Source organism: Microtus pennsylvanicus, chromosome 10 (genome assembly GCF_037038515.1).
Source record: "Microtus pennsylvanicus isolate mMicPen1 chromosome 10, mMicPen1.hap1, whole genome shotgun sequence".
In the NCBI taxonomy this organism is placed as follows: domain Eukaryota; kingdom Metazoa; phylum Chordata; class Mammalia; order Rodentia; family Cricetidae; genus Microtus; species Microtus pennsylvanicus.
In genome coordinates, this window is record NC_134588.1 from 80577017 (window position 1) to 80600381 (window position 23365).

The 23365-nt window shown below is 48.3% G+C and overlaps 1 protein-coding gene and 1 long non-coding RNA gene across 6 annotated transcripts in view; both read right to left on the minus strand.

The window, feature by feature from the left end:
* The window catches only part of Arhgap22 (Rho GTPase activating protein 22), a 156830-nt gene extending 151030 nt beyond the window's left edge, over positions 1 to 5800 (minus strand). The window contains exons 1-2 of one of the 5 annotated variants that reach the window (XR_012912090.1): positions 5384 to 5510; positions 2716 to 2875 (exon numbers count right to left, since the gene is read on the minus strand). Coding sequence is in view for 4 of the 5 variants with exons in the window: in XM_075988743.1 (XP_075844858.1) it covers positions 2716 to 2767 (52 nt within the window). In the remaining variant the exon portion in view is untranslated. Of the gene's footprint in view, positions 1 to 2715; positions 2876 to 5383 lie in introns of all 5 variants that reach the window. The other 4 variants (XM_075988743.1, XM_075988742.1, XM_075988744.1 and 1 more) reach the window with 4 other exon arrangements.
* A 4470-nt stretch (positions 5801 to 10270) lies between these two features.
* LOC142858339 (uncharacterized) lies at positions 10271 to 15812 on the minus strand. The gene is made up of 3 exons (XR_012912007.1): positions 13809 to 15812; positions 12926 to 12978; positions 10271 to 11447 (listed from the first exon to the last, which is right to left on the minus strand). It is a non-coding gene; the product is annotated as an uncharacterized LOC142858339 (long non-coding RNA).
* Positions 15813 to 23365: the final 7553 nt, after the last annotated feature.

Sequence of the window (23365 nt, forward strand, 5' to 3'; positions counted from 1 at the left end):
TGAGTTCCCTGTGGGCCTCATGGATTTGCTCTTGTTAGTTCAAGGAGCCCAGGTGACCATGCAGCCAGCTCACCAGTGAATCTAGTGACACCCACTTAAAAATTTGGTTTCTTCTTTTTATTTTTCTAAATTTTTTTAAAACATTTATTTATTATGTATACAATATTCTGTCTGTGTGTATGTCTGCAGGCCAGAAGAGGGCACCAGACCTAATTACAGATGGTTGTGAGCCACCATGTGGTTGCCGGGAATTGAACTCAGGACCTTTGGAAGAGCAGGCATTGCTCTTAACCACTGAGCCATCTCTCCAGCCCCCTGGTTTCTTCTTTTTAAAGATAGTTTATGAAGTAGATCGTAAAAGTCCTATTATTTCATCCTAAATTAAATTTAGATGTGTTTAGTTCTACTAATCAGAAAATGAATTAATAGGAAAAGGTTGTTATAGAAAAAAATTACCCCTTTCCTTTTTCCTTAATGTATATAGTTTAACTCTTTCTTTGTTACATTTAAACTATGCTTTGGATATCAGTCTGTTTTAGACTCCTGCTAGTGTTAAAGATGGAAATAAAACAATTTGAAACAGCAACAACAACCCCCCCAAAAAATCCTGACTAAGGGAGTTGGAGAGATAGTTCAGAGGTTAAGAGGACTGTCTGCTTTTCCGAGTTTCTTGAGTTTAATTCCCAGCAACCACATGGTGGCTCACAATCATGGATAATGAGATCTGGTGCCCTCTTCTGGCCTACAGGCAGAACACTGTATACATAATAAATAAATAATAAATAAATCTTAAAAACAAAAAAATCCCCTGACTAAACCAGGAGAGAGAGAGAGAGAGAGAGAGAGAGAGAGAGAGAGAGAGAGAGAGAGAGGAGAGAGAACCAGATAACCTGATCAAGGCTGGGGAGAGAGAAGTTGTCCCCACTGTTCCCATAACACGGTCCTTGTCTGAAGCCTTCTGTGCAATGACATTAACATTTTCTTCAAAGTTGTCTAAGAGTCTGAGATGATCATTACGTAAAACCAGCACGGTCAAGAGGAAGACAGCACAGACACCTGCTCCATCACACACAAGCCTGGATGAGAGCATGCTGAGTGCAAAGGGACACACACACACTTATCAGCCCTGTGCAGCAGCTAAGTCACCACACACAGACATACTGGCTGTGCACGGCGACTGCTAGCCCGTGCAGGACACCATGGACGATGACAGTGTGACCACACAGCGTGCTGCATGCATGGACTGCCACTGAATTTTACACTCCAAAACGGCTCACTCTCCGCCATGTGAGTTTCACTTTCATATAAAAATCAATGTAATCTTATTCATTAAATTCTCATGCAACATCTCCATTGCCCTTTCGCAATAGGTTGGCACATGCCCTCTGGAGGTGGGGGCACAAACCATCATATCAGACAAATCTGGCAGCTGACCCTCCCACAGAAGCCAGGGGTTTTCATTTGGAGCTGAATGACACTGTGACCCCAGTGGGAGTAGAGTATCCGCTGCTGTGACTTCAACGCCCCAACCCGACTTCTCCCCTGATCTCTATGCATTGGTTCCGGTGGAACTTCCACCTAGACTCTAGCCCAAACTCAGAGCCCAGTCCAGATTCCAGTCCACCCAGACCTGCCTCTGTGAAAGAGAAAATTTTCTCCTCATCCCACACACGCCAGCTCAGGGCACAATAGCGGCACAGCTGGGGTCCAAGCCCTGTGGCTTTGCTTACTTTCTACCCATGCTCACAGTGACATAAAATGTCCTGAAGCCTGGGGTCCACCTGAGATGGTTAAGCAGACGTCTCCAGAGGAGGCTGGGGAGTTTGAAGAGCTCCCTCAGTTTCTAACGCAGGACGAGACGCCCTGAGGGTGCCACAGACGGCATCTGTTTCTAGAATCCAGCTCTCAGGTCCTTACAACCAGAGAACATCACCCAGTTACAAACACAACCATCTCCTTCCTGTCTGGGCTCCAGACAGTGCCCACAGATTTGAGTGGGGCAGCTCCAGAAGAGCCTACCATCTGAGGGGTACATCTAGCCAGCACTTGCAAGGCCTAACACCTATGTGACCCAGCACCTGCTAGGCTCGGCACCAGCAAGACACAGCACCTGCAAGTCTCAACACTCGTATGACCTTGCACCATCTGGACCTACATCGGTGTGAGCCAGCACCTACAAGGCTTGGCTCTTTGAAAGGACCAGCACCTTCAGGGCACACCCGACCAGCATCTGCCTGTGACTCAAACAGACAATAGTCCCATTGTGGCTAATGGCTTCCTCCCCAGCCCTTTCCAGGCTCAACTACCCTCCACATCTTTTAGCTCACTGCCAGGCTGGGTTGTTTCTTGGTGCAGACAGGGGAGCCTTGGGTCACACAGCTCTCCCTGTGGGGGTTTACCTAGTGTCTGAGTAGGCTATGGTCATGGTGGTCCTCATGGACATTAAATGTCACTAGAGTCCTCGGCCACTGGAGCCCAGGGCCCCTGACACTTGCTTTCATGTTGGAGCCTGTTTTTCAGGCAGGCACAGAGCAGATGCTGGGGTACTGGCTGAGTGCTGGGCCACTAGTCAGTTCTGAAAGCTAAAGGAAGATTGAACCCTGACTGCACGGTGCTCACAGGACCAAGAAGCCTCTCTCAGTGGCCCTGAGCAACCCCACCCTCAAGCAAGGAGTCAAACACACAGTCACTCTCCACACAGAATCAAATCCTTACTGAAGTATTTGGCAGCGAAGGTTCTTCTTTTGCTGGAAGCCGTCGGCAGCATCGCTAGGCTGGCAGTCGGCAGATTTCTCCCGTGCCTTCTTTCGAAGGCAGCAGCCACGTCTTCAGGCAGACAAGCTAATTCCTGGTTTCAGTAGCAGGCGATCAGCATCTATAGTAAAGAAATATATTTAGAATGCCCTTTAAGGCATTTTGCCTGGATTTCCAGCGTGAAGCCCTGCTATGAGGGATGAGTTTCTCTGTGGAGCGTGTACCTTGGGGATCTGAGAGCAAACTTGGGGAAGTCCGAGTATCAGTTCCTCAAATCTGTAAAATGGGACCAGCAGTGACAACTGCCTCGCAGAGGAAAGAGATGCCAGATGTGTCAGCGGAAGCGAGGACTTCGAGAGCCAGAGGGCTCCAGCAGCTGGATTAGATTTTTCCAAGGAGCCATTTGCACAAGGGAACATGTGCAGATTTCTCTGAACATGTGGGTGGTTTCTGGTTTGCACCATGGCTTCTGGGGCTTATGATCCAGTTGCAGAGGTAGAACCCAGGAAAGCTATGCCACCCAGAAAGTGGCATCCTCAGGGTGCCACTTCTCCATTGTATTTTTAGAACTTTTGTCATTTTTGTATCATTTAAAGCTGTGGAAAACTGATAAAAACAAACACACAAACGAACTTGGTTATAGCGAGCCATCAACACTCTTCACACAGTAGCCCAAGTGACCTAAGGTAGAGCTGGGCTCTAGGTGGCAGGCACAATGTCACCTGTCTTAGTACATCTGACGTACCTGCAGATAAAGCCCGGAAGGACAAGTCCAGAATGCCCTTCCCCTACCCACCTTGTCGCTACTCCACTAACCTCTATAAGCTGAGCTTGTACCAGGCCTGAAGTTACAAAGTGAGTCCTGGTGGAAATTCCAGCCTGGGCTGGGGGAAGCCGGAATGTAGGGGAGATAGGGATGTGGGCCTTCATCAGTTCATCACCACGCCACAGGACGGAAGCTTGGGGCTGGCATTCTGTGGGTTATGCTGGGTCAAAGTGCTTCTGGCACACACTTAAGCATTTGGGCACATTCCCTGTCACTGACTGGTCTCCACTTGGAGTGGAGAGGGCAGACTGCCTTTGGGATAGCCGGGAGAAGGAAACAGTGGGTGGGTGGTAAATCTGCAAGGTCCTGGCCCCAAGATGCCAGCATGACTTTTTGTCCAGGAGCACAGACAGCCTAGAGTACACAGCTGAGAGCTGGAAGCCTCCAAGGTCAGGGCAAGAGACAGAGCTGGGGCTGAGAAATAAGGCCCTAAAGCTGGTACTGATCTCAGAGACCCTGATGGATCTGGAGTGACACCTTCCTTCTGTCCTAGAAGTATGCAGGGCTTGAAAACACAGTGGACTGGGATGGGGTGTGGAACCCCCAAACCCATTGTAGCAAGGCTTAGCATGAAAGTTCTGGGTCCATACCTGGGTAGTCCCTAGCAGGACACAAAGTCAGGGGTGGTGTAAATCTGTATTTCCAGCACTCAGGAGGTGGAGGCAGAGGATCAGAAATTCAAGGCTCCCCTTAGCTACATAGCAAGTTCAGAGCCAGCCTGAGCTATATGAGACTCTGTTTTTAAAAAAATGAAACAAAATAAAAGACTAAAGTTAAAGTTGAAATTTCCATATTGGCTCCTAAACGTTAGGAGGAAGATCCTCATAACCCCAGTGGCAGGCATGGCTGGATCCAGGTTGACTCTGTCAACCAAGCCTGGGGGTTTCTCTCCCCTTCTGTTTGCTTCTGGGGTCTTCTCCCCCTCTTCCTTCTTCCTCCCTCCCACTCTTTCATCTGGGTGGGATCAGCTTCAGGAGCTAATATTTTTTTTCTCTCCCACCCAGCAGAAGGAAAGAGTAAATTTTCCAGTCTCAGAAGAACCAAGGGGCCTCTCCCAATCACAGTTAAACCCTTCTTTCCTCAGCGCTTGTTTGGGGACACTAACCAACCCACCTGAGATTAGATTCATCCAAACCAGTAGGACTGCAGATTGGCTAAAGGTAGCCTGGCCTTGGGTTGGAGTTGGGGGGCTGGGCGGCGTTGCTTCCCACAATTCTAGGGAGGGCTGGCAGAGAGAAGTGGATGCTGGAATAGACCCTGGGGGACGGTAATGGGGCGGGGGTGGGGGCGCCAAAACCCCTATGCTACTGTGGGAATGCGGTAGAGAGGGGCCACCTCTGTGAAAGAGAAAGAAACTGCTCTCGACCCTCCACCTCGTCTTCCCCTAACACACCTTTCTAAGCTAGGTCAAGAGCAGGCCACACCCAGCCAAGCCAAGTACAGCGGGGGGCCTGCCTTCAGAGGGTGAGCTGGATGCCTCTCTGAACGTGACTCAGCTCCAGCCATGGCTCTGCATCATGCTCACAACAAATCGGTTTGCCCTGGATTCAGGCCAGGGCCCCTGAGGCCTACAGCGCTTCACCCGCGGGCGTTAATTACAACTGCCATAGGACTGTACACCAACCAAAGACATCTACCTGGCACCTGCCAGCACCTGGGCAAGGGTCTCACTGTGGAAGCGTGGTGCTCCGAGCCACGCAGAAATTTAATGAGGCCTAGGAGGGGCTCTTAAATCCAGTTTTAAAGCACGAACTCACAGCCCCATAGTCTGGAAACAGTGTGCAGCCCCGGCTGTCCACTCACCCTGCTAAGCGTCGCTGCTGGGTGGGAGACCTGCTGTGTGTGCGAGAGTCCTGGCTCACCTGGACCTCACCTCTGTTCACCTGAACCTGGAGAGCAGGCTTCTCTGCCTCTGCCTGATCCTCCGGGGACTCCTTCTTCGGCGCCTGGAGGGAGCACTCGGGTGAGGGCCCCTCTTCTCACCCCGTGGGCGCCCTGCCTTTGGCCCTGCCCCGGGCTCCCATGGGATGAGCCCGCTGGCAGGACCAGGGGGTGCAACCCAGGCTGAACATCATCAGGCAGGATGCAGGTTTCCTGTCTCCTCGGTGCCTCTGGGGATGATGCTCTGACGGCAATCCTTGGCTGGCCTCTTAAGGCTGCAGCGGCCTCAGCGGCTCGGAAAGTGTTCTGGCGGAAGGCTGACCTCTGCGGGGAAGTGCCTCGCTGAGGAGGGTCTGGGTTGGCTGGTTTGGAGCGCCCTCTGGTGGTCATTTGAGGTGCTGTCGCCCATGCTCCGAGACCCTGGCTTTGTTTGCTGAGTTTTGCTTTCCTTCCAGGGTCTGGAGGCAGTTTGAGCTGGTCTGCGCTTCCCTATGGCCTCCAGGTACTGCTTTCCTACCCTTCAGGAGCTGCTAGCGAGTTGTGTGCTGTTCCTGGGACTGCTTAGATTCTTGTTCTCATCAGATCAATCCTTCCGCCTTGCCTCACGGTTAGGCCCCAAGAACTGCAGCAAAGGAGAGATAGCTCAGCAGATAGGAGCACACTAGTTATTTTTCCAGAGATCCTTAGTTCAAATCCCAGCAACCACATGGCGGCTCACAGCCATCTGTAATGAGATCTGGTGCACTCTTCTGGCTTGTAGGCACACAGGCAGACAGAACACCGTGTACATAATCAATCAATCAATCAATCAAAGAACCCTTGGGTAGCAAAGGAGATTAAAAACCAAGGCCCAGGAGAGAAGTGGAGAGATAAGATGCTCACACTGATGGGCCAGCCTCCCACTCACCAGGGCTCAGCAAAGGCACTGGCAGGAATGGCCTCTGAGCCTCTGATTAAGCTAACAGGCTAAAAGGCAAGGATGTGGACCCGTATTGTTGGATCTTTCATCAGCCCCCAAGCTCCTGGGAACCTCGCTGGAAAATACCCACATCAGGTCTCCCTTGTGCATGCTGAGGAAGGAACTCAAGTCTTCCAGCTTGCTGGAAAAGGTGGCTGGGGTTGCAGTCTGAAGGAGGAGGGGTCTGACTTCTGTGGTGGGCACCGGGTAGTGTCACAGCCTCCCTGAGCCCCCTTCCCTGTCTGTGAAGTGATGGTAGGGATATAACTGACCCCGTGGATCTTCTAGAGGACCAAATGCAGTAGGTCACATCAGGCAGTTTGCTGAGTGACGAGTTCACTCCCAACCAAGACACTCTGACTCCCACTCAAAGGGAAAATCAGTTTTCTTCAATGGAAAACTCAAGGTTTGAGAGCCCAGGCATTTGTTCTGATTCTTTATACTTCTTTTTTTTTCCTGATTCTTTCTGTTCTCATTTTTCTTTTTAATTTTTACTTTACCTTATTTTCAAACTATTTTTTTTGATTTTTGAGATTCTAATGTAGTTACATCATTTCCCTTTCACGTTTTTCCATTTTTCCATTATTGAGCAGCCTTTTTTTCTTTTCGAGACAGGGTTTCTCTGTGTAGCTTTGGAGCCTGTCCTGGAATGTAGGGCCCTGGTCTCCCTTATTCCTGTGGTGCATTCGCGGGGACAGTTTATGATCAACTAACTAAGCTTCCTGTGTGTTTCTGTGCTATGCCTGCCCCACCTGGTGGTTAGCTGCAGGGCATTCACTCCATTGTTAATATGGTAATTTCCCACCTGCCTGGGCGGAGATCCTTGTGCTGCTGTTAGGTAGATAAGGACTCCCCCAATGCTGAATAAAGTGGCATTCGGCTGATCTCCTTTCCAATGACCCTGGTCTCTCTGTGTCTTCTTTTCCATCTCCAGGCCCTTGCCCGACTCGCGTTTGGTACAGTGGCGTGCGAACTGTACCGAGGGTGTAACACCGAATGGGGTGTTACACTGGAACTAGCTCTTGTAGACCAAGCTGGCTCAAACTCACAGAGATCTGCCTGCCTCTGCCTCCTGAGTGCTGGGACTAAAGGCTTGCACCACCACTGCCTGCTGGGCAGACGTTTTTGCTGATAGTTGCCTCTGCTTTTGTAGCATTTTGACTTTCTTTGTATTTTTAATAATCATTCATGTTTTTAACTTTCATTACTCTTCTTTCATTTATGTTTATGTTTATGATTTTTAATTATCCAAAATCATGAATTATTATTTTAATCCCTTGTTCTTTCATCCTTCTCCAGTCTTTATTTCATTCTTTTTTTTTTTTTTTTGCGTATTTTTCTCCCCAGGCATCGGTGGTGTGGTGCAGCCGTGGACTCTCATCAGGTTGAAGTGTGTTTCTCTGTCTTGTGGCTGTCACGGCATCTGTTCTTCTGCTCCCAATGGTTCTGAAGAGGAAGCCCGCAAGAGACGGTCACTCCTGAGGGGATCCCAGTGAGACCAGGAAGGAGACCCAAACCAATAGGGATGCGAGTTACAATGCGGAAACACAAGGGGCACAGCGGAGGATGGTAAGGGACATGACCAAGGACAGCAATGCCACCGCTCCCCAAGATAACTCAGCTTCCAAGTGTGAAGACACAGAGCTAGTGTAGATGCCAGACGAAGAATTCAAGAGTTACTTATAAAAAAAAAAATCAACGACTACAAAGGGAATATGTATGAGCAGACATATGAAGCAAGGACTCAACCCATGGCCCGAAGAAGACAGCAACAGGGATGAACAACATTATGTTTCAACATTCATGAAGACATCAAGACATATCAAGATGAACATGACACAAAGAAGTTAACAGCCACAAAGCCAGCATTGCCGAAGACACCTTGGAACTCTAAACACAGAGGAGGAAGAAAATCCCAACCAAGAAAACATTTCCTCAGTGGGATGATGAGTGGGATGATGGACTAAGTAAGGGATTCATTGTGTCCAACACAGTAAACCAGCAAAGCCCTAACTCCAATAGCAGAGAAGAGAAAGCAACAAATAACCCAGCTAGAATCCAACCCAAACCAAGCAACAAAGTTACAGGAACAAGCAAACTCTCTCAATAATAACAATAAATACAAGTGGATACAATGCACCAATGTAGTCGAGACCATCTGATGAATTGAAGACTATGATCCAATTATCTGGTGTCCCCCAAACTACGCCCACTGGCATTTTCGTCTAGGGAGACCAGCAAGCCTGGATATCAGTCCTAAGAAGAATGAAGGTAGATATGCCTCTCCTGTCCTACACTCAAAACATTCTGAATCCTGAAACTTCTAGAGGAAAGCAGGGAATACACGTCAGTGTAGGCGTGGTGAGGGCGTTCCCAACGGAACATAGGAAACGCAGCAACATAGGAGACAATCCCAGGAACGGAGGATGAACTGCACGAGATTATTATCTAAAGTGGAGATTATTCGGCACAGTGGAGGAAGTCATTAGCAGAGCGAAGAGACAGTCTGCAGGGTAGAAAGTTTGTTCCAGCTATGCATTTAACAGGGAGTCAACATCCAGAATAAAGAACTCTAAAAACAAAACACCAAATCATCCAGTCAGTAGGTGGACAGGTGAACTCAATAGGTAATTTTTAAAAGAAGAAAAGCAAACAGCTGATAACTATTTGAAAAATGGCCAACATCCTTAGACACCAGAGAAATCCAAATTAAAACTGTTTTGAGGGGTTGGAGAGATGACTCAGTGGTTAAGAGCATTGACTGTTCTTCCAGAGGTCCTGAGTTCAATTCCCAGCAACCACATGGTGGCTCCTAGCCATCTGTAATGAGATCTGATGAACACTTCGGGCTTGCAAGCAAACATGCAGACAGAACATATATATATTCAATAAAATAAATCTTAAGAAGATCCCGTTTTGAGATTCTAACTCACCTTAGTCAGAAAGAAAGAAAAAAAAAACTCCACAAAAACAACTATTGATGAGGACGCAGGGAAGCGAGAGCCCCATTGGCTGCTGACAGGGAAGCGAAAGCCCCATTGGCTGCTCACAGGAAAGCAAGAGCCCCATTGGCTGCTGACAGGAAAGCAAGAGCCCCATTGGCTGCTGACACCCCTCCCTGACTTCAAGCTGACAGCCAAAATGAGCCCTTCTCTCTTTAAACTGCCTCTTGTCCTGCGTTTTATCGCAGTAATGGGGAAAGTGACCAATATGGAGCCAGTCTAGATGTCCATCAACAGACGAAGGAATGTGGTCCGTATATACAATGGGATTTGGTTCAGCTGTAAAATGGAACTCTGGGCTGGGGAGAGAAGACTCTGGTGGCCTGAAGACACGAGCTTGACCTCTGGGACCTATGGTCAGGTGCCGTGGTTTCAGTTTTCATCTGTAATCTCAGCTCTCCCGTGTCAAAAATGGGGGTGGAGACGGGAATATAGCCTGGAGATGGTGGGCCAGCGAAACTGCGCTACCAGCACAGCAGGCACAAGAGAGGCCGTTTAAGCAAGAAGTCATCTGATTTCCACATGTTCAGTCATGGCTCACACGGGTCTTACCTCTACACACTGCGCGTGCACACACACACACACACACACACACACACACACACACACACACTACTACTACTACTACTACTAAAATAAAAACCTGAAATTACAGCATTGCAGGAAAATGGTTAGATCTAGAAATCATGTCAAGTATAAGATAGACTCAGACAAACAGCACAGGTTTTCTCTTTTATGCATATGTATGTATATTAATATTTACATATTCGTATTTCATTTGCATATGATACATAAAATAAATGCAAAAGAAGGAATGAGAAGTGGTGGGGGAGGCAAAATATGACCCTTCCCCCCTGATGTGCAGAGCGTATTAACTTCAAATAACATAGTTTTTCCTCTCACGTCTCCTACGTAGAAAGGAGGCTATTTGGCACGAGAAAGGAAAAGAAGTGATGGAATTTTATACTGTTATATGTGCATAAGACATCAGGTCTTGCATGCTATCTAAAATCAGTATTATTCATCTGTGAAGAAAATTGTAATCATGAATTTTCAGGAAACAGATGGATCTGCAAAGTGTAAGGTGACCAAAACTCAGAAAGAAAAACCACCACCACCACCACCAACAACAACAACCTGTATGTGCCCCTGTGTGAAGATCCTCGCCCACGAGGTGTTTGTGTGTAACAGGTGTAAGTCTGGGTGAAACCTAAAAACCCAGAAACAAGCCCATCAGGGAGTGATGTTCCTCGGCAAAGGACGCAGGAGACGAATAAGAGGCAGTATCAGTGAGAGCCTACGACGAGGAAACAGGGACTTCAGAGGGGTGGAGGGATGGGAGAGGAGAATCACAAAGACATCCTTTATTGAATATCATCATAATGATATCTTACAAAGTATGCATGCATTTGGAAAAAAGAGGAAAAGGACATACTAAACATTCCTGTCTGTAATTGACAATAACGACCACAAGATGGCGCTCTAAGCACGCTGTTTAGGGTGTACGTGGTCTTCCGTGCCGCCCCTCCCTCTGTGCCCCCTCCCCCAGTGCTTTGACAAGGGGCACTAGGAGTTCTTAGTAGGACAGGCTCTGTGTTCTCCAAGTGGCGCAGGGGACTAGCTGGAAAAACAACTAGGTGAAGCCCATATTCCTGCACTGGAAAGGCTAGGGGAGGGATAAGTCATGGAGGACGCACACTCCGGGCGCAGTCAGCGCCTCCCTTGTCCCACTCTGGTCCAGGCAGCAGCTTTGGCCTCAGCTGTAGTCAGGTAGCGCTTCACAGCAGAAACTCTAAAATAGGCTGTGACAGGATGATGAGAAGAACATCCTGGGGCAGGCGGGACTCAAGGGGGACTGGCGAAGTGCTGTCCTGTCCTGTCCCCATTCCCACTGGGCCTCAGAGGCTATGGTGGGCATGGCCAATCCCAGGTAGCCAGTAGAGATGGAGGCTGAACGATGTACGCCTTGGACGGTCCCGTCTCCGCTCAGGCTGACCTGCACAGCGCTAGGAGGTCCCGAGTGAGCCTGGTAAATCAGAAACATCTTAATGTGGACGAAACAAAGTGTGGCCAGACAAGACTGGACCGTGATCGCACTGCGGGTCATAGAGCAGGACTTGGGATGCAGGGATGCTTCCGGTGCCCCAGGCAGGATTCACGGTTTGAAGGGTTGAGCGTGGCACCCCGGGCCTGGCACATGGGAGACAGGTGCTTTACGATGAGCCCCAACCAGTGCCTAGGGAACTGTAATATCCGTGCCATGTGGGGGTGAAGCTTGCTACTAACCACGTAAAAAGAGGCAGGAGAATTCAGTTTCCTAACGGAGTCACGTGACACAACACTTGCAAAATGTCACCTCAACATGCCATAAGTATAAATACTGTTGATTGAGGTGTATTGTATCATCTTTATACTACATCTTCAAACTTTGAGGCGTATTTTACGTTCATTCAATTTGTATACCAAATTTCCATGGAAAATCTCTTATCTCTAAATTAGCTCTCACACGATTTTGAAGTGAGAGAGAAGGTTTGCCCTTGTTTTAAGCAAAGTCATTCGAGTCTGGGGTTGGAGAAACGGCCCAGTGGTTGAGAACACTCTGTTCTTGCACAGGACCAGGTTTTGGGTTCCAGTGACCAGGGAAGGCTCACAATTGCCTGCGATTACAATTCAAGGGTACTCAGTGCCCTCTTTTGGCTCCTGTGGACACTGCACGTATGTATTACTGGACAAACATGAGTGAGTCTACATATGTGCTAACAAGCAAACAAACAACTAAACAACATACACAAATGTACAAACACATTTGTTAGTATTTTCTGGAAACCTGGCACAGTAACCTCTCTGCTATGGCAAGCAGCTCCGACTCTAGGCAGGTGCAAAGAAAGGTTCCTTTAAGAGACAAGCTCTGCCCCACTCCTGGTCTCTGTCTTCCTGCAGAGACAGCTAGCTCATCTTGGCTTCTCTCTCTCTCTCTCTCTCTCTCTCTCTCTCTCTCTCTCTCTCTCTCTCTCTCTCTCTCTCTGTCTGTCTCTTTGTCTTCCCTTCCCTGCCTCCCCTGTCCCCTCTCAATACCTTCTTCTCAGTAAAACTCCACACTCAAGCTCTCTCTGCCCAGTGTAGTCTGTCACCCACCGCGGTCCTCACCAGCGATGTGGGGGTCCAACACTCGCGCACAGAAACGCTCACACACAGAGACACAGACATAAACACCTGTGCACAGGGATACACAGGCTTCTGATCTCAGCCTCAGCCTCATATGTGGCGAGATTACAAGAGTAAATACTGCCATGCTGGGCGGTTATGAGCACTTTTAAAGCAAGGGTTTAGCACAGATCTTACAGAGTGAATGCCTGCCAGCTGCCCTGCCGTCTACTCTGACGTACTGTGTGCACGTAGTGGGAGCTGTCATGCCGTGGTTACTGCTACATTTATAAATATTTCCACGAGAGTCAGAAGGTAAGTGTAGGAACTGGAGATCCCTCAGCAGTGGAGAGCACTTACCGCCTGTCCTGGTCTCATTCTCTTCCTGCCAGCTTGGTACAGGCCAGAGTTATCTGCGAAGAGGAACCTCGCTGAGAAAATGCCCACACCATGTCGTCCGGGAAGTTGTAGGGCCCGGATGACTGTGGGCAGTGCTGCCCCTGGGCTCGTGGTCTCAGGTGGTATAAGGAATCAGGCTTGGCAATTAGTGGGTAGCAGACCAGTAGGCATCCCCCCCACTCCCCACAGTCTCTGCCCCAGCACTGGCCTCCAGGTTCCTGCCCTGACTTCCCTCCAGGATGGAGTATGACTGGGGGTGGAAAATAATTTGCTCCCCAGTTGCCTTTGGCCCTGGCGTTTCACCATGACAATAGACCCTGCCTCTACAGAGGGCCCAGGTTAAGCTCCCAGCACCAACATTAGGCACCTCCTGATCACCTCTAACTCCACTTCTGGGAGAGCTGATGCCCTCTTCTGGCAGTCTCGGGTACATACACATGGGGTGCATTAGTACCTGCAGGCAAACACCCACACAGGAAATAAAAACAAATAAATCTTTTAAAAAGATTGATAATGTGTGATGGTTAATATAAAAATGTAAGTAAAATTATTTTTAAGAAAATAAAGCTTCTATTTTAAAAAAATATAAAATGAATACACATGGTGTGGATTAATCTACTGATTATTCTCCCTCTAGTAGTCAGTGTGGAGGGCCTCTCTGTTGAGAGAGGAAGTGAGCTGTTCAGTCGTTTGAAGCATCTCCAGGCTGCCGTGAGGGACTGAGCATTGTCAACACTGCCGTGACATGTATGCACCCGTCCCGTGCACAGACTTGTTGGCTGTGCATGCCTGTCACATGTGAATTTGAACGTGGGGTCTACTGTAATCGGAAAGTGAGACTTGCCTGTGGAGAGCCTGCGAAACTCAGCCGGTCTGAGAGGAAGGCTTGGAGGGCTTCGCTTCCGTAGTTAATCTCCCCTGGAGACGGGCGCACTGCCCCACCCGAAGCACAACCTGCTTCTCACCGCTGAACCTGATGCAAATCCAGAGCCCTCGAGTCCAGTCACTTCTCCTCTGGAGGGCGGGCACAGAACCAGATGAAGGACACCCTTGTCCACCATGCAGACATTTGGGTCAGCGGTCTGTGTCAGGCCAGGGTAGCGCTGGGCCCACATCCCGAAGGGCAGAAGAAGGCACCCTGTGTGCTGTGTTGGGGTCCCATGGTCCTCTGCAGCTCGAGGCTTTAGATGGGATATTCTTTGCTCTCCTGGGCAGGTGGCAGTTTGTTCCAGTACTTCTAGGGCCAAACAGACACCGGTATCTCTAGCAAGGCATTGCCAGGTTCGTGCCTAGAGAGCATGCGAGGTTCCTGAAGAGTGTGGTTGTCCGTCCTGCTTACACTGGTCTCCAGGTACAGGGCACGGCCCATGGGAACCAGCTTAGGGTCCTTGGGGAGTCGAATGAGAAGGCTTCTTCGCAGCTCTGTGGTCACAGTGTGTAAGGGACACAAGCTCTCTGCTGAGGACTTCTGAACTCAAGGCTCCTGGGCTAGGGTGCTGCGGTCTCAGGTAGCCTGTCCTTCAGTGTCCTTCCCCTCAGAACAGCTCGGAGAGGGGGATGTGATAGTCTTCGTGTTCCAATGGGGACGCTGGAGGGTAAAAAGCTGAAGTGACACACCCAGGGCCAAGCTGAGGAGGGACAGAGGCTGCTCAGACCTGGCCCTCTGAACCCAGAGCGCGTGCGCTCAGCCACTCTGAGCTCTATAACCGAGCGCTGCAAACCGAGCCGCGACTGTAACCTCTGCTGTGGAGTCCGAATGACGGCCGAGCGCGCAATTTTAAAGTCTCCTAAAATGGTCCCCTTCAGCTTGTCTCCCTCACTCAGAGAACACGGCTCCAGATAGGAATCTGCTTTTCATATATAGCCTCAGTTTCCCACCACTGACAAGCGCCTGAGATGAATACAAAAGTCCCCACTGGTACTGGCTCATGTCCTCAGGATGGATTTACACCAGGAGAAATAAGGGTGATTTTTTTTTCTCAGAAATGTCTAGAAGCAAAAGGCTATCAGTGTCCGAGCTGATAGTGACTGCGTCACACTGAGTCCACAGTTCCTCTGGAAGCGGTGAAGGGGTCTTTTGCAGAAAGCCCAGACAGCTACCATGAGAGCATCCACATTTCCCCTCAAAACTTGAAGTGAGCCTGTGCTGAGGTCTCAGAATTCAAATTTGCTCCTTGGGCTGGTGCCTCGGTGGCCCTGAACAGAAAGCAGAAGTGGCTTTGCCTCTCTGTCCCATCCTAACCCTTCAGAACTGGTTTAGGCTGGCTACTGCCCAGCATCTCCCGGTGGGGCCGGCCTCCCATGAGTGGCCTTATTGTCATGAGTCACTTACTCTATGGGGGCCTGGTAGCGGGGATGGTGAATCCTCTTGTGAGAAGAGTTATTCCGGTTCTGCCTTCCTCTGGGCCTGCATATCCTCGTCCACAGCTGTGATACTGTTTTAAGTCTCACAAGCATGCCGAGAGGCCGCGAGAGCTGCAGGCAGGCAGTCCTTTGAGGGTGGAAAGTCCTAGGGGGTAGCTCACCCCAGCCTCCCAGCTTCTGCTTCTGCAGTCCTCTGGGACAGTCCTGTCACCTTTGGACCGCATTGGCTCTGGGAAAAAGAGGAAGGGCATTTCTGTTCATTTTCTTCTGCTTTCTTAGGTGATGTGATGGGAAGGTCAGATAAGTCCTCCAGAAAGCGGTATTTGGTCCGGGCTCGAGATGGGGAGACCGTTCAGCTCCCCATCTGTTTCTGCAGGTTTGTACCCTTTATTTAGATGAAAAGTACCCAGAGACGTGTGTACCTCTCTGTACTGAGCACAGATGCACAATGTTCTTGGCATTCATCTAGCTGAGAGGCTGTATAGGAAGGATCCACATAGTGTTTACATCGCATTAGGTAGGAAAGTCATCTGGAGGGGGTTTCAAATATCCGAGGCTGTGGGTACAGTTCTATGCAAATGACTTTGTAGAAGGGACGGTGAAATATGTAGGTTTTGGTGATGACTGGGGCTTCCAGATCAAATCACCAAGGAAGCCGAGGGATAAATCTGTTTGTCTGTCTGCGTATCCAGAACAGTTGAGTTTATCCTAAACTTACTGATAGAGCTGGAAATGTGGCTGGGTGTAGAATGATCATCCAGCACACACAAGGCTGTGGGCTCATTCCCTGGCAGAAAAAGAATAAATAAAAATAAATTGAAATAAATGTGCTAATATAGAAGATAGGCAGCAATTCTCTACAAACAATGGAGCATGCAGTGCTCTTCATTAGAAATTCTGCACGGCTGATTGATTCTTAATGCTTTCATTTATTTTTGCCCAACTCTTGTGTCTGAGTTAAGCTATGTCTTCATTTACCCATGATTTGACAGATAGGCCCACATTGCAGTCCACATAGCTTACCCAATAGATTCACAGGCATAAACCCTGACCTGCAATCCACTGGTGATGAGCTGGCCTTCTCACACACTACAGATCTCAGATGGAAGACACTCACACCTCCAGCTCCGTGAGGGTTGGGTTCCACTCGTTTGTCCACGGTACAAGTCGCTTTGCTGATTTGGGGTAACAGTTTCAAACACTGGAGACTACTCCCCCAGTTTCCTGTGGCTTTCACATTATAGAGTTTATCAATGCAGAGCAATTTAATTTTCATCTATTTTATTAACATATTCCTGCTACCTTCCCCATTCCCCAAGGTGCAGGGATCATTGTGGAAGGGGTGGAATGATCTCAAGAGACTGGGGGGGGGGTGTTTTCTGGACACAGCAGGATGTGTACGCTTGTGAACTGAGACAGCATTCACAAGATTTGGGAACGCTGGAGCCAGACAAAACCAGCGTGGTGGGGGGGAAGATGGGCACCGAGTTCCCCAACCGCGAAGCTGTGTTTGGTGAATGATAGCAGCCGGGAGAGGGGTCAGGGTTTTTTGCTTTGTTTAGCTTTTTGAAGGGAGAGGCCTACGGTGGGTTGACCACCCTTCCGCAAAGACTACAAACCGGAGAGTATGTGGGCGGCACCATTTTGACTTGTTTAAAAAACAGCGCAGGCACAATTTTGTGGGTTGGAAGGGGATGAATCTGGGAGGAGAGGGAAAGGAGGGAATACGATTGAAATATATTTTACACACACTCCTCGAAGAAGTGGTAAAATGAGAAGAGAAAGAGCTGAAACAAACAGAATCCAATTTTTTTAAACCATTTTTTAAAAGTCAAGTGACCAAAACAATAAACCAAGCCCTTGTTTGTAGCATTTCCCAATTCCTACAGTGTAAATCCTCCCAGCATGGCCAATTTTAAGCTGCCCACTGGCATCTCCACATGCGGATCTGGGAAGACTCATGACAACACCTCGAACTTGTCCCCGGTGGCTAGACGTAATCAATAAATAATTGCTATGCACTGCCTTTGTTTTAATCTACATTATTTAGTTATAAGTTTTCACAATTTAAAGTGTGAATGGCACAGGAATTGGATCAATTATACAGAATTCAATTTCATAGATATGGGCTGGAGGGATGGCTCTGCAGTTCAGAGCACTTGTTCTTCCAGAGAGCCCAGGATCCACACGGAAGCTCCTGACTGCTTGTAACTCCAGTTCCAAGAGATGTGATGCCCTCTTCTGGCCTCTGGGGGAACTGCGCTCACGTGGTGCATGTACATAGACGCTGGCAAAACACTAGTTCCCAAAAAAGGACCTACAGTATGCAGTTAACGTAAATAGTTTTAACCATGGTGATATAAACACAGCAAACAAAGTAAGATGAGACGGGGAAGAGGGAAGGGGAGCAGCTATGCTGAAGTCTTTGCTCTTCATAGAACAAATATCTTAACTGGGTATCTGTAAGAATGAAGGCAACTACTCAATTTCACAGAGAAAATTACTGAAAAGCCAAATAAATTAACTAACAAAATCAGAAAGTCAGTTATGAGAAAAGTGAAGTAAAATATTATAGACCACTCAGGAGCCAGGGAAAGAGAGAAGACTGTGCAAACCCGATGGTTTTTAGGTTCATTTTTCCTTGCCTCTTCTCTTTTCCCCTCCATTCCCCTCTCTTCCCCTCCATTCCCCTCTCTTCCCATTCCTTCTTTTCAGGGGTGAAGATCTGCCCCCACGGCGTTGCACATATGAAGAACCTGTTCTCCCACTAAGCCTCACTCCAGGCCAGTTTCCTGAGCTTTTATATTAAGGCATTGCTTGACATGAATAAACCCTAGAGGAGAATTGGTTACAAGACTCACAGCAAACATCACACTCTAAAGTCATTCATGCCTAGTGACCATTTGTCCGAGTGGAGAAAGGTCGCAGGACAGACAAGGCAAAGTCCTTCCTTACGTTCTCACAAATGGAATTTTTTTTTTTGCCACATGGAGGAATAACTTCATGAACAAACTGCACTGTTTAAAAAGACAACTTTTACTTCCCTCAGCCTGGATCCTGTCTGCTTTGCACTAATCCCATGCACAGAGTCTTTTGCTTTGCCCACATGTACTGTTGTTCTGAATGACCCAAAGTAATTAATCTGTCTCTTGGCCCTGCCCGCCCCCTGCCAGGTAGGAGGGACTGGATTGGCTATACCAGCTACCGTCAGCATCACAGATACACACGGTGTGCTGAACACTGCCATTAGCAATATGCTTTGTTCTTATTTTTATCTCTGCTACTCCAGATTTAGACTGTGAAGTCGATGCTCAGGGTCCCGCAGTGTAGTGGCTTACCCAGGCAGCTTCCTCTTCTCTGCAGCAAAGGGTTGAAAGGGAAAAACTAGTGTTGACCAGCATTTTGTGGCCCACTACCCCACACTCCCTCCGAGCAAGACACCCATTGGAGGTAGCTGACATCACGTCAGTCAAGGCACGCTGGATACACAAAGGCAGGTCTCACACTGTGAACGCTGCAACCATATGAAGGAGAACGAGATGACTTGAATGGAGCAGAGGGTCTGGCCGGGGAATTCAGAAGGAGGGCGTGGAACAAAGGACCTGGACCAAGGAGGTGGTTCCCTCTTGAAGGCTCCGAAAATGCCCTCTACAGAAAGTCTCTGATGTGCTCCTAAGTAGGTGCCCATGACATGTGGTCCAGGGCAGCTGCTAGTTTATAATATTTGATTTCACAGACACAAAGTCTGTATGGACCAGTGATGAGTTCCTCCATTTCAGATGAGGAAACAGCCTCAATGCGGTTAAGTGTGCAGGCCTTGGTGAGAGTATGCACCCTAACCACCCCGCCCCCCGAAGCTGGGGTGTGGACCAGTTCCTGTCCCTCCTGCTCCAGGCCTCCTGTGGCCCTCTTCAGAACAGGTGCAGGACATCCGGAAGGAGCTGATGGTGCTGAGCTTGGGGCAAGCTTTTTGGGGGTAGGCTTGTTGGGGAGCTACGCGGTTGGCACGAGAGACGGGCCCTGGAGCAGGTCCCACCTAAGGTGTGGCTGCTTCCCTTCCTAGCAATTGCCGCTGGACAGCGGTGTTGTGCCCAGCAGAAGCCCCAAGCTGAATTCTGTCCCTGCAACGGAGGTTGTCCCTGAGGCAGGGGATAGGCAAGCCCCTTCCTTTGGCCATTTCATCGGCCTTCACATAGTCTCGAGGGAGACTCCTTGTCAGAGAGGCTTCCAACCTCAACCAAGCTCACATCCAAGACCGGAAATGCACTTGGTCTTTCTGCTCTATCACCCACAACACACTGCTCCCAGGGGGGCTGCTTACTGCACAGAGTACGTTGTTCCTATTAACTCCTGCCTCCCAGAGCCGCTGATTGTGGCCGTTGGTTCCATCCGCTTTTCTCCAAAGCCAAGCTACTCAAAATGTCTGATTCGTCTCTTTCAACTGTCAGCGAGGCAGGTCACTGGAGCGTTGAGTGACAAGAGGGTCTGCGATGAGGACTCTGGCATCTGGTGCCCAAGGGGTCCCTGATGAGAAATACTCTGGCCACCCACCCTCTCCCTCCAGGGTTCTTGGAGCTTGCAGTTGGGTGTATGGTCTGCGTGCTGCAGCTGGGTGTCCCTGGCCTCAGGGGCCGGCTCACAGGGCGGAGCTGAACTACACAGCTCTCAACCTCTATCCCTTGCCTCTGTGATTTTGAGAAGTTGCCTCTTGTAGAGTCTGAGCTGCTCTGAAGCTGAGAGGTAGACATATTTTTGCCACTTCAGAAAGTTTCATGAAAACAAGGGCTACCGGGCTGGAGAGATGGCTGGGCAGTTAAGAGCACTGAACTGCTGCTCTTCCGGAGGATGCAGGTTCAGTTCCCAGCACCCACATGGCAGCTCACACCTGTCTGTAACTCCAAGATCTGACATCCTCACACACACATACATGCACGCAAAACACCAATGCACATAAAATAAAAAATAAATGATTAAAAATGCTTAAAAAAAAACAAAATCACTACCATTTCACCCACTTGGGAATTTTGCTTGAAATGAGTGTTTTTGTACATTAAAAAATTAATTGCAATGTCTGTGAGATTCATTCATTTTTCAGTGTGGCTCAATCATTGCAATCTTTTTATTGCTAAGCTGACATATTGAATGAATTTACCATTATCTGTTTACCCATTACCAATAGGATGGACATTTGGGTTGCTTCTGTTTTTCAGCCAAAATGATGAATCTATTATGAATGTTCATGCATTATCATCTTGAGAGTGGAGTTCCTGGGTCACTCGGCACTTGTGTAAAAGTCAGAGACTTATAAATTATTATATTTTATTCTTTGAGAATGACATGTATATATTCAATGGAATATGATCATATCTTCTGTATATTCACCTCATGAGGAGCTGCTGATGTATTTACAAAAGTTATGATGCCCACATAGTCTTATCAGCAATGCAGAAAGCAGGAAAGGCCCGTATAGCTCAATGCGGTTTTAGTTTACACTTCTCTGCTAAGTAACAGTAGTGAAAACTTTTCCATGCCCTTTCCGGTCTTTTCTGAATCTGGATGCAAAGTACATATTCATGATTTTTGCTTATTTTTTGATGTTCACAAAACTTGTGTGTGTGTGTGTGTGTGTGTGTGTGTGTGTGTGTGCATCTGTGTGTAGATATACAAGTGATGTGTAGATATACAAGTGATGGTCAGAGACAACTTTTGGGATTCAGTTCCCTCTTTCCGCTGTGGGTTCTGGAAATTGAACTAAGGCTGTTGGGCTTGCAGGGCAAGCACTTCTACCCACAGAGCCATCTTGCTGGCCCAAGTAGTTTAGCTTTTGATTATCAATTTGCTGAGTGATAAACTCTTCCTCCGTCTCCTCCTGCTCCTCTTTCTTCTTCTCTTCCTCCTCTTCTCTTCTTCCTTCTTCTCTTCCTCCTCTTCCTTCTTCTTTTCCTTCTCTTCCTTCTTCTGCTCCTCTCCCCGCTTCCTACTCCTCGATGGGGTTGGAATTCAGAGCTCTGTGCATGCTAGGCCAGCGCTCTGCCTCTGGGCTACCACCCGACTCCCAGTTCTGTATGTATTGGGTTCCAGCACTTCCTTGATCAGCTAGCATGTGTTTTCCCTTCCTTTTAGCCAGAAGAAAACAGATTTGGATGAAGCCAGATGCACCAGTCTCTCTCTCTCTCTCTCTCTCTCTCTCTCTCTCTCTCTCTCTCTCTCTGCTCTTGCTTTCTATGACCCCTCTAAGAAGTCTTTGTTCTCAGTGGCACAGATATTTGTTTTCTTCTATAACTTTATTTTCAAATTTTATGTTTAAATCTAATACAAACACTTAAAATTCCAATGTGATTATTCACAGAAATGTACAAAAATCTTGAAATGAACCCAAAGAAGACTTGACTTTTCGGCACACACACACACACACACACATCCTCATGATGCCAAATTTCAAAGTCAGAGTGAGCAAATATCACAGCACTGACATGGAAACAGACGCATCTATCGGTGGAAAAGTTTAGAGCTCAGAATAAAGTCATGAAGGTCGGTTGATGTATGACAAAGGTGCCTTAATTTGTTTTCTTTATGGCTCTCCATGCTGTCGAAAGAGGTTTAGCTCCCTGTATGGCCCCTACCATGGGCCATTTCCTGGTATGGGAAGTCCTTCTGTCTGTGTGTTGCTTTTATTGGTTAATGAATAAAGAAACTGTCTTGGCCTGTTGATAGGGCAGAACTTAGGTAGGCGGAGAAAACTAAATGGCATGCTGGGAGAAAGGAAGCAGGGTCATTGAGGGGATGCCATGGAGACGCCAGAGACAGATTCCGGTTGGAACATTAGCAGGTAAACCACAGCCACGTGGCGATACACAGATTAATAGAAATGGTTTAAATTAATGTAAGAGTTAGCCAATAAGAAGCAATAGCTAATGGACCAGTCAGTGTTTTAATTAATACAGTTTATGTGTGATTATTTCAGAGCTAAGCTAGCCAGGTGGCCGGAACGAACAAGCAGGCCCTCCTCCTATAATTTCCCACTGTGGATATCCTAGATTTCCTGATACTCCTTTGGTAGGACCCTGTCTGAGTTGGGTTTTGAATATGATGATAAAACACCATGACCAAAAGCAACTTGGGGGAAGGAATGGCTTATTTAGCTTACAGCCTGTCATCAGGGCCAGCCAAGGCAAGAACTCAAGGTAGGACTCTGGACGGAGGAGCTGAAGCAGAGACCACGAAGGAGTGCTGCTTCCTGGCTTGCCCTCCTGCTTCTTTATACACCTAATTGCCAGGGGATGACACCACCCGCAGTGGGCTGGGCTCTTCCATTTCAATCAGCAATCAAGGAAATGCCCCAGAGCCATGCCCACAGGGCCAGCCAGATGGGGTCATTTTCTCAGCTGAGATTCCCCTCTTCTCAGATGACTGTCTCTAGCTTGTGTCAAACTGACAAAAACATAAACTACACAGATGCCATTTCTAAGAATGTCTCATGAGCCACAAGGCTTTATACAGGCATTTAAGAGTTAAAATGAAGCTTCGGTTGTCTTCTCCCACTTCCCCCAAAGAAAACCTGAGGTGTGTGTCGCTGTGCATGGTGCTTCAGTCCCAGGGGTGGGAGCGATGTCCATGAGCTTGGGAAAGGCAGGGGATGTGAACCCTGCATAGTGCCAGGCCCAGGGGGCAGTTAAAGAGTACAGGGAGTCTCTGGAGAGAGAACACTTGAGGCTTTTGTGGCCTCTTCCAGTGAAACAACACCAACAAATGTGTGGAACAGAGCAGAGTACAGACCCTGACTCCAACACTTTAACAAAACATAATAACGAGACAGAAACAAATGCTAAGGCAAACCCAGGAGAAAGTGCAGTGTCCTTACACACTTGGCAGCCGTCAGCAGGGCAGCAACTTTAGATCTCATTTCCCAGTCTTCCCATTATTACATAATGTGTAGAATTAACATGTTTTAACATGACAAAATAAGTCAGCTGAGGCTGCAGATGGGCTCTGCTGCACCAGTTTCTACATGGGTTCTGGGGATCCTAGCTCGAGTGT